Source organism: Rutidosis leptorrhynchoides, chromosome 6 (assembly GCF_046630445.1).
Source record: "Rutidosis leptorrhynchoides isolate AG116_Rl617_1_P2 chromosome 6, CSIRO_AGI_Rlap_v1, whole genome shotgun sequence".
NCBI classification, from domain to species: domain Eukaryota; kingdom Viridiplantae; phylum Streptophyta; class Magnoliopsida; order Asterales; family Asteraceae; genus Rutidosis; species Rutidosis leptorrhynchoides.
The window spans coordinates 395945655-395956773 of NC_092338.1; the positions used below are offsets into that span (position 1 = coordinate 395945655).

The 11119-nt window shown below is 34.9% G+C and overlaps 2 protein-coding genes across 2 annotated transcripts; both read left to right on the plus strand.

Moving 5' to 3' along the window:
• Positions 1 to 1741: 1741 nt before the first annotated feature.
• LOC139855019 (uncharacterized) lies at positions 1742 to 3292 on the plus strand. The gene is made up of 2 exons (XM_071844280.1): positions 1742 to 3070; positions 3155 to 3292. The coding sequence occupies exons 1-2, from the start codon at positions 1742 to 1744 to the stop codon at positions 3290 to 3292; spliced, it is 1467 nt and encodes a 488-aa protein (XP_071700381.1).
• A 78-nt stretch (positions 3293 to 3370) lies between these two features.
• Positions 3371 to 3955, plus strand: LOC139855020 (uncharacterized). The gene has a single exon (XM_071844281.1). It carries the CDS (start codon positions 3371 to 3373, stop codon positions 3953 to 3955), a length of 585 nt encoding a protein of 194 aa, XP_071700382.1.
• Positions 3956 to 11119: the final 7164 nt, after the last annotated feature.

An 11119-nucleotide genomic window follows, 5' to 3' on the forward strand; every position in this document is an offset into this window, starting at 1 on the left:
GATGCAAACTTTTGGTATGCGGGACGAGCTGCGTGGACTTCCCGAGTAAATGATTTATGTTACCATGGATGTTGTTCTCAAGGTTGCGTGTGGGTGCCAAAGGAACCGGACCCACCTGAAATTATGAAAGAATTAATGACTAATACTCATTTTTTAGAGAACATACGCGCGTATAACCAAATGTTTAGCATGACTTCGTTTGGTGCTAAGGCCGACGATTCGATTAATACTGGCCGTTCTCCTTATGTGTTTAGGATTTCTGGTCAAATTTATCATTGGATCGGATCCATGTGTCCGTCAGAAGGTGAACCTCCAAGATTCCTGCAAATGTATGTATATGATACAGAACATGAAGTCGAAAACAGACTGTCTCATTTCGGAGGTATCGCAGATGAACGACTCTCAGCTGATTTAGAATTTAGTTAAATTTTTTAGAACAGCTAGAGATAAACTGGCGGATGTTGATGTTCCTTTGTTCCATGTGAAATTATTCTCAGTTGTAGGTAATAAACAGTACGATTTGCCGACAGGTGAGACAGTTGGTACAATTGTATTTGATAGTGGTCCTAAAACTGTCGGTGACTACGATGTTATTATCGAGCAGACGGGTGGAATACCACAGTGGGTTAACAAGTTGCATCGATTCTACATGTCTTTACAGTATCCATTGGTTTTTGTTTACGGACAACCCGGTTTTGATCCTACAATGACGTTAAAAAATCCCGCAGGAACAAGGAGCAGGAAACGCACACGACTTACAATGAACATGTATTATGCCTTCCAGCTTCACGAACGGCAGTCCCTGTACAGTTTGCTCTTACGTTCTGGTCGTCTTTTCCAACAATATATTGTTGGTGCATACTGTTGTATTGAACTCAACAGAATTGATTACATTAGAAATAATCAACAAGATATCCGGAATGAATATCTAAGTGGTCTTCACGACGAAATCGATAGAGGTGATTAAAGTGGGTCCGATGTAGGCTCACGTGTTATATTACCTTCATCGTTCACTGGCGGTCCACGCTACATGTATAGCCATTACCTAGATACGCTAGCTATATGTCGTGTTATCGAAAATCCTCAATTTTTTTATCACTTTCACATGTAACCCAAAGTGGCCCGAAATTTGCAGGTTCTTGGATTTCTACCCCTATCTAACACCTGCGAACCGTGCTGATATTGTCGCCGTTCTTTTCCATATGCGGGTTAAACAATTTGTTTCTTTCTTGAAAAAAGAAAAACCTTTTGGCTTGGTTAAAGGAGGTAACCATTTAATCTATCATTAGTTATTTGTTCTTACGTACCTATTCAAGATTTACTTTTATTTTCCTTTTTCTAAAAAAACCAATCTTCTTTTTTTAAAGTACCTTATTATTCATCTAACACTCTTTTTTTTTTCCCCCTTATATCTTTTCTTATCATATTGTGATCAATCACTATATATTATTTCTTCTCTAATTCTTCCGCCCTTCCACCTGCCGTTTATTATAAAATTATCATCTCTGCGTACCTAAATCTATAACATAAATATTATTATTTTTACACTTTCTGCTTTTCCTATGTAGCAGTACTATACACTATTGAGTTCCAGAAAAGAGGATTGCCTCACTGTCACACGCTTTTGTGGGTCTCAAATCCAACAACTTCTTTAAGGCCAGCTGATATCGACCAGTACATATCTGCCGAGTAACCCGATCCACGAGACGATTTTTGCGGGTACAAAATTATATCCAATCTTATGATTCATTGGCCATGTGGTGATGCCCATCCAGAGGCGCCCTGTATGCAAGAAAATGAGCGTACACGGGGGAAAAAATGCTCTAAAAAGTTTCCAAAACCATTTAATCAAGAAACTTTCTTTGATAAGGACGGTTACGTTCACTACCCACGACGAAGAACAAGGATTGAGACACAACGGTTTGGTGTGGACCTTGATAATACATACGTTGTACCCTATAACCGTCTATTATGCTTAAATTTTCACGCTCATATCAACATTGAATACTGCGGATGTAACATGTTAATTAAGTACCTTTTTAAATACATTTCTAAAGGTGCTGATCGGGTTGCTGCATATATCACAAGCAACTCATCCGCTGCTGGAAAAACATCAATGTCATCACCTCCAATTGTTGATGAAATTCAGAATTTCATAAACGCGAGATTCATATGTCCCCATGAAGCAGCATGGCGTATTTTCAACTTCCCAATTCATTTTAGAGAACCTGCTGTACAAATTTTAGCAGTTCACCTCCCTAACATGCAGTTAATTAGGTATCGCGCCAAGCAACCTATTCATTCCATTATTAGCGATCCATCAAGAAAGATGACAACGCTAATTGAGTGGTTGACCTATAACACTGAGCATTCAGACGGTTCACACCTTACTTATATTGATTTCCCAAGTGAATTCTATTGGCAGTCTGATGCTAAAATATGGAAAAAAATATCACCTAATGGAAAAGGAGCATTTGGCCGTTTATCTTATATGCACCCTTCAGCAGGTGAGGTATTTTTTTTACGTATGCTTCTCTGTCACAAAAAAGGCTCAACTAACTTTGTTGACCTACGAACCGTCAACAATATAGTATATGATACATACCGAGCAGTGTGTGAGGCTATGGGTCTGTTAGGTAACGACAAAGAATGGGAAACAGGTATCGAAGAAGCAAATGCTACTGCAACCGCTGCTCAAATAAGATCTCTTTTTAGTTATATCTTAGTCTTCTGCGACGTTTCGAATCCAGTAAATCTATGGAGAAAATTCTGGAAAGCAATGTCAGATGATATTCCACTAAAAGCTGCTGCAAAATTGCATTCACAAAGGCTACATATAAATGAACCAGAACTGGAACATTATGTCTTATACGAGATAGAGATACTCCTTAGTTACCAATCCAAGAGTCTCGCCGATTTTGGTTTACCAACAATACCGCAAAGATTAATTAACGACTTAGAAAACTGTTTAATAATGGAAGAAAAATCATATGATAGAGCCGCATTAGCTGCTGAAAGGACGTACCTTTTGCATAGAATAAACGGTGATCAAAAACAAATATATGATTTGGTAATGTAATCAAGTTCCAATAACACTCAGGCCTTAATATTCGTCTATGGCCATGGTGGTACAAGAAAAACTTTCCTTTGGAAGACAATAATTACATCTTTGAGAGCAGAAGGGAAGATTGTGTTAGCTGTTGCATCATCAGGCATTGCTTCCTTGCTACTCCCATCAGGCCAAACAGCACACTCGAAATTCAAACTCCCAATCGAATTAACCGATGAATGAGTGTGTAGTATAAAAAAGAAAACCCAGCTTGCATCTCTTCTACTACAAACTGACTTAATTGTTTGGGATGAAGCTCCAATGAACCACCGTCGTTGTTTTGAAACTCTAGATCGGACTCTTAGGGATTTAACAGAAAAAGATAATCTATTATTCGGTGGTAAATCACTAATTCTTGGCGGTGATTTTCGTCAAACACTTCCTGTGGAAAAACATGGGAACAAAGCAGAAATTATAGATGCTTCAATAGTCTCTTCTAAATTATGGCCTCACTTTAAGTTATTCAAACTGACAGAAAACATGCATTTATCGAAACCTGGAATGACCGAAACTGAAAAAGAAATGATCTCCAATTTTTCTTCATGGTTACTTGACATCGGCAATGGAACCATAGGAATCCCCGATGAAGAAGACCCAAGAAACACATCATGGGTTGAAATCCCTGATTCTTATTGTGTAGATGATGATGACAACGGGATCGAAAAGCTTAGATCTTTTGTTTATGGTGACAGCTTCTTCCATAATCCTACAACATTACAATTCCAAGAAAAGGCAATTGTATGTCCCAAGAATGACGAAGCCGATACAATAAACAAACACATTTTACAAAACATCCCAACAAAATCGATAATATATACTAGCCACGATATAGCTAAACCATACTGAAATGATACAGCAGATTTGTGACGATCGCTCCAAATCCATATGGACGAACACGTCATTCATCGATTTCATTGCGAGGTATTTGACCTCTATATGATACGTTTTGTAAACATTGCATTCTTTTAAAAAGGCACACCATAAATGAATATTTAAATCAAAGGTTTTCGACATCTGATGATTTCTACATATAGACAATCACAGTAAATAATAGTTTACAATAGTACTTCCGTTGACAATGCAGTCAAAATAAGATACATGGTGATGATTTAGTGAATGCAACGTTTCCTTGAAAAATATGCCATGAAAGACTCCATGCACATAGCTTGTCTAACATATAAGCAAACAGCGGAAGACTTCTAGGGAACCTGAGAATAAACATGCTAACAAGTGTCAACACAAAGGTTGATGAGTTCATAGTTTTAGTGTTTCGCATAATCTGTATATAAAAGTGGATCACAAGATTTCAATTGTTTCATCCAGAAACATTTATCAAAATATTCTACAAGATTGAGCACCCTGGTAACTAAACTTTAACGTTATAATAAGTACCCCTGTTTTAACATACATGCAACCAACATATACAATACACGCAAACCAACGTGTACTAAACTCAAATAGCATACGTCTGTTTTATAGTTCAGGCTAGGGTTTCTATACCTGGAACAGACGGGGATGTCAAGCCCTATGGATCCATATATAACTACTCGCGCCCACCAGTTCTTATAACCGGCAGTTACTAGTTACCAAAGCTAAGGGATTTTCGGTTCAAACTCGGTGTAGAATTTAGTATGTACTTGTATCCATTGCGTTTAAAATAAAGTGCATGTATTCTCAGCCCAAAAATATAGATTGCAAAAGCAATTAAAAATGGAGCAAATGAAACTCACCTTCGCAGCATATAAAGTCGTTCACCAAAACGTGACCGAAACTTTGATTACCAAATAACCGTAGATCTCAACGTATCAATATTGAGATTCAATATTGTAGAAAAGTACGTAGACGTAACGGAGATGATTAACACTAGGTTTGTCTTGCCAATAATACCCACAACATTACCCATAACCTCCATAGCTATATCTCATAGTTTCCTTAGCTTTGACTCACTCGATAACCATTTTTGTACTCGTTTGGACATAACCTTATCGTAGTATTTTATGTATAATACTAATAATATAATATTACTAATAATAATTAGATTAATAATAATAATAATAATAATAATAATAATAATAATAATAATAATAATAATAATAATAATAATAATAATAATAATATAAGTATATATAAAGAGACAGAGATGAGAGTGAATTGAATTGTGAGAAACAAATCGCGAATTCGATCAAATTTATAGATGTGGCCTGTCCCAGCCCTCCATGCGATCGCATGGGTCTGAGGCACAATGGCCATGCAATCGCATGGCCTCTTTTTCCAGCTCACAATCATTTTTGTCCTACGCTTGTCGACATATTTATTAATTATATTTATAATATATAATTTATATAATTAATTATATATTATATTAAATTCACGTGCATAGTTGACTTGTAATTTTTGTTCCGATAAGTCGTACGTCATCACGCGACTTATGTCCCGGTTCCGGTTTTTCAAATGTCCATTCATACGCTGAGAAAACTGGCTCTTTACGTTTCGTGACTCGTACCTTTGTTAAAATATAGTCTTAAATTATCAATAAACTATATCACTCAAAGTGTATCTTAAACTTTCGAGTGTTTTGGTCATTTACTTCTATAAATCATCGTCTCGTAGTATATACATATACATTTTCATTTTGAAATAGTATTTACTGTAGCAAAGTTACTGTAGCAAGTTTTTTACTGTAGCAAATAGTGATTTTCGAAAACACTGTAGCTTTTCGGGTACTGTAGCAATTCGAAAATACTGTAGCAAATTAGTGTTTTACTGGTTCATCTTAAACGTTTTAGTTAACTTATCTAAATATTAATCGAATCAATAATCGAATGTTAATATCGTTTACTAAATAACTTGAAATCATATATATATATGCACATTAAGTTATATATATTGTTCGTGAATCTTCGAGAACAGTCAAAGAATAATTGAATACATGAATATAGTTTCAAAACTTTGAGACTCAACATTACAGACTTTTCTTATCGTGTCGAAAACATTAAATCATTTAAAGATAAAGTTTAAATTTGGTCAGAAATTTTCGGGTCATCACAGTACCTACCCGTTAAAGAAATTTCTTCCCGAAATTTAAGTGAGGTCATCATGGTTAACAATAAAAATGTTTTCATAACGAATATGAGTTGATAAATAGAATTTTATCACCGTTGAATAATATGAATAAAACAATCCGATTTCTCGAAGCGTATGAGAGAAGTTATTGTAAAAGAGTGAAATGAAAGAATAGAGATTCGTCTTAACTTTTGACGTAGTTAAGATTGATTTCTGGAATTTAAGGAATAGAAAATCTTCATAATCTAAATAAGATTTGATTCTTCAAAATTTAAGGAAATTAAGATTTCCTTTAAATGCGTAATCTACCTCGATTGTTATGTCTGATATTTTACTATAAATTAACCACTTCTGTTTCATTATTTTCACCACTCCTACATCTTCTTCCTTATTTCATACTTCCAAAAGATTGTGAAATGCTTAATCCAGTTCTGATTCTTGATATTTTCTTGGCTGTCGTATCCTTCATTCTTCTTTTTCATCTGCCACCAGAGGAAGTTATTTTCTTCTACTATTACCTTGGGGTTATAGTATTTTTCATTCTCCCGTGTCTTTATATTGCTATAAGCATTGATATACATGGTTTGTAATATATGTGTTGTTGTTAGGCTTTATATTTTCCTTTATATTTAGGAGCTCCATGCTTTCGTTTTTCCTTCCCGACTTCAAGTCAAGCGAATAATGGTTCAGAATTCGTAGCTATGCATTTCGGAATGAACATAGTTAATGTTCTAAGAAAGAAATTGTAATGGCACGATCTTGATTTGTCAAATTACCAGAATATCTGGAAAAGACCGAATCATCAAGAAAAGTATTTTCTTGATATATTTAGAGATTAAATAGAATGAAAGAGTTATGTAACATGGTTCATGATGAGGGTGTGATCTGTGAACCTTTATCATGTTCCATTAGAAACTCAGCATGACTTACTGTAATATGATCACGTTGATCAAGTGTCATTATATTATAATAACTCATGCTTCAATTCCCAACACTACTTCAAAAATATTCATATTTTAAACTTGAAGGTTTCAGAATTTAGAAACTAAAATAGTTTCTTTTATGATATAATACAGATGGTGCAAAGAGATAAATTATTTCAGATAAGAGTAATTATGGAAATATCTTCAGAAATATGGAGGATATTTATAATGAAAGATACGATGATATCTTAAAATTTCTAATATCAGAGGATGATGAAGAATATTGTCCGCAAGGGTTTAGATTTAGGAGCAATGTATTTGTTAATGACTTTAGCAGATACTGAATCATTTAGATTCTTTGAAGGTAGGTTTAGTCTTTGTGATTTGTCCACAACCTCCTTCATACTTTGCTAAATTCGTTTTCCAGTTCTAAATCTTCTCTTTTTCTGAGCTTTGCCAACACACTATTCTTTATCATCAAACTTTTTACTGTTAAGGTCGTTTACAGTTTTTGCTGCTTCATCAGCATCTTTCGAAAATTCGAGAACTAGTTCGCAGTTTAGGGTGTTTTTCAGAAACTTCACATTCGAAGTGTGTAAGTCTAGGAGATAGACGTTATATGTATATATATAACTGTCGACGTAAAATTGCTACGAAATTCAAAATACTGATTGTTAATTCCCAGTAGTTGGTATGACAATTGTTGTTACAAGTTGTAGATGAGTACTTGATAGAGTTTCAATGAATAAATATCGTGATTTTTCGGAGAGGCTTAAAGATCAATGAAGTTGTTGATAAGTTTACTACTAATGTGGCGAGATATGAAAGATTCTCCGGTAACAATGATGAAGGGGTAATTGTTATAATAAGGCTTATCGAATGAACAATTGAAGTTGATTTGCTGGAGCTGTGACAAAACTGTCTACTTTGAAAAGGGATTGCAAGGTTATTTTCGGTAAAAACAATGCTAATGGATCTTGTACAGATTTAAAGTTAAAGTATAGCTTTGAAAGATGTAGAGATCTAAGAATGATGTCACCGGTTTAGAGTTATGACTTGGATTCTGATCCGTCAATATCAGAATATGTAATTGAATTTGTATGAAAACGATTGTATATCGTTGTGAGCATTGTTAATAATTTTTGAATCAAAGTTGAAGAATGTACAGTGTAACATATTAATTGCGAACTTATATATTTGCCGGGTATTACCTACCCGTTAAAGATTTCACAATTAATACTTTGTACAAAAGAATTTTTATTACCGTCTTTATGAAAATATATGTATGTATATTTTCTTCAGATGTAATACAGATTTAATGAGTTAATATCATATTAAGCTCATTTGATTTTTGGCTTGACTTAGAAATGATTAATCTCTAAAACATTAAAGATTACATAATCTTTGCGGAGTATTTCATTAATGAAATCAATACTTCATTATTTGTTCTTATTGATATTCCTCGGTGAAGGATGTTGTTGCTCGTGGAATTTTTGTGAACCTTACAAGGTATAGATAATGTTTTCTGAAAAGTTTCGAGTATATCGAAATGAAAAAGTAAAATCAATTATGTAATTGAATAATACACTTGGTTTATTGTGAAATGGGATTCATTGAGTTGAAATAGAGATTGTAGTTAACGATGGTTAAGTTGTTAACGAAGGATGTACATCATAGCATATTAGTAATATGAATTTAACCGAGTAATATTTACCCTTTTTCAATTCATACATAATAGCTTAGTACAAAAAGATTTATGATGGTTTTAAAATTTATATATATAAGATACACATATAAATTCTTTAGAGGAATTGAGTTATTACTTCATAACTCATTGATACAATATACTCGTTGTTGACTTGTAATGATGTCCACGGTGCTTTCTTGAACTGGCAGAGCTTGTGATGTTAGAGGCGATGTTGACAGCATTGACTGTGCTGGTGAGGCTAAGGGTACTATTGATGCTGTTGGTAAAACAAGTCTAGCTTGTACCTTACGCACCATTCCTGTTGGAGTTTCTATTCTTCCTTCTATCATCTCTATTCATCTGATTTACTGTTAGAACTGGGATAAATAATCTCTAAGTTTTTAGAGATTACCTAATCGCCGTAGAATATTTCTCCAATGAAGTTATGAATCAATACTTCATCGGTTATTGTTGTTGGTACTCCTTGGTATCTATGGTGCGTATGACGTTGATGTTCAAGGTACATATTGTGATGTTGAGGCTTGCGGTGCGGATGTTGTTGGTGGTGGTAATGGTACTGTTGGTGTTGTTGTCGGTGGTACTGTTGATGCCGGTGATTCTGCTGGTGCTTGTAACCTTTGCACCATATTCTCCAAAGCCACTACCAGAGCGCGAAGCTCGTTGACTTCTTCTACTACACCGGGATGATTGTCGGTTCGGACGAGCGGATGAATAAGATTCAGAATTTGAGATAGTATATTATCGTGATGAGATACTCTGGAAATGAGAGAGAAAATGGTGTCTCGAACAGGTTCGCCGGTAAGTGCTTCAGGTTCTTTGCCAAGAGGGCAATGTGGTGGATGGAAGGGATCGCCTTCTTCTTGTCTCCAATGATTAAGTAAGCTACGAACCCATCCCCAATTCATCCAGAACAGGTGATGGCTGATTGGTTGATCCATTCCGGTTACACTATCTTCGAAATTCAGGTGAATATCCATATCGAAATAGCTGTCGGAGCTTAAGGAATTTGAACTAGATGCGGGATCCATCTTGTATAATTAGGGAATTGATTTTTGATATGAATTAGATTATAGAACTGAGATTGATATTCTTCAATACATAATTTACATATGTATATATAATACCAAAATCCCATAAATTACGGAGAAATTTTCGGAAGATGTCAGGAAAAGTTTACAGTAACAGATACGCTAAGATATGAATTTTTGTCTATACACTATTTATGAAATAAATGCAGGAAAACGTGTCTAGACTTAAGAGTGATAAGCATGTAATTTTCGACAAGAAATGATAAGCAAAACTTTTAACATGCAGACACGGTCGAAGTCCAGACTTACTAATGCATCCTAACAACTATCAGTTAGACACACTCATGCAAGACCTGGTTCGCTAGGACCAACACTCTGATACCAACTGTGACGATCGCTCCAAATCCATATGGACGAACACGTCATTCATCGATTTCATTGCGAGGTATTTGACCTCTATATGATACGTTTTGTAAACATTGCATTCTTTTGAAAAGGCTCACCATAAATGAATATTTAAATCAAAGGTTTTCGACATCTGATGATTTCTACATATAGACAATCACCGTAAATAATAGTTTACAATAGTACTTCCGTTGACAATGCAGTCAAAATAAGATACATGGTGATGATTTGGTGAATGCAGCGTTTCCTTGAAAAATATGCCATGAAAGACTCCATGCACATAGCTTGTCTAACATATAAGCAAATAGCGGAAGACTTCTAGGGAACCTGAGAATAAACATGCTAACAAGTGTCAACACAAAGGTTGGTGAGTTCATAGTTTTAGTGTTTCGCATAATCTGTATATAAAAGTGGATCACAAGATTTCAATTGTTTCATCCAGAAACGTTTTTCAAAATATTCTACAAGATTGAGCACCCTGGTAACTAAACTTTAACGTTATAATAAGTACCCCTGTTTTAACATAAATGCAACCAACATGTACAATACACGCAAACCAACGTGTACTAAACTCAAATAGCATACGTCTGTTTTATAGTTCAGGCTAGGGTTTCTATACCTGGAACAGATGGGGATGTCAAGCCCTATGGATCCATATACAACTACTCGCGCCCACCAGTTCTTATAACCGGTAGTTACTAGTTACCAAAGCTAAGGAATTTTCGGTTCAAACTCGGTGTAGAATTTAGTATGTACTTGTATCCATTGCGTTTAAAATAAAGTGCGTGTATTCTCAGCCCAAAAATATAGATTGCAATAGCAATTAAAAAGGGAGCAAATGAAACTCACCTTAGCAGCATATAAATTCGTTCACCAAAACGTG

Coding starts and splice junctions, on each gene's coding strand:
- LOC139855020 (XM_071844281.1), top strand. CDS start 3,371: ATGAACCACCGTCGTTGTTTTGAAACTCTAGATCGGACTCTTAGGGAT.
- LOC139855019 (XM_071844280.1), top strand. CDS start 1,742: ATGATTCATTGGCCATGTGGTGATGCCCATCCAGAGGCGCCCTGTATG. Junction 3,071..3,154: donor AAAAACAAATATATGATTTG/GTAATGTAATCA, acceptor TTCCTTTGGAAG/ACAATAATTACATCTTTGAG.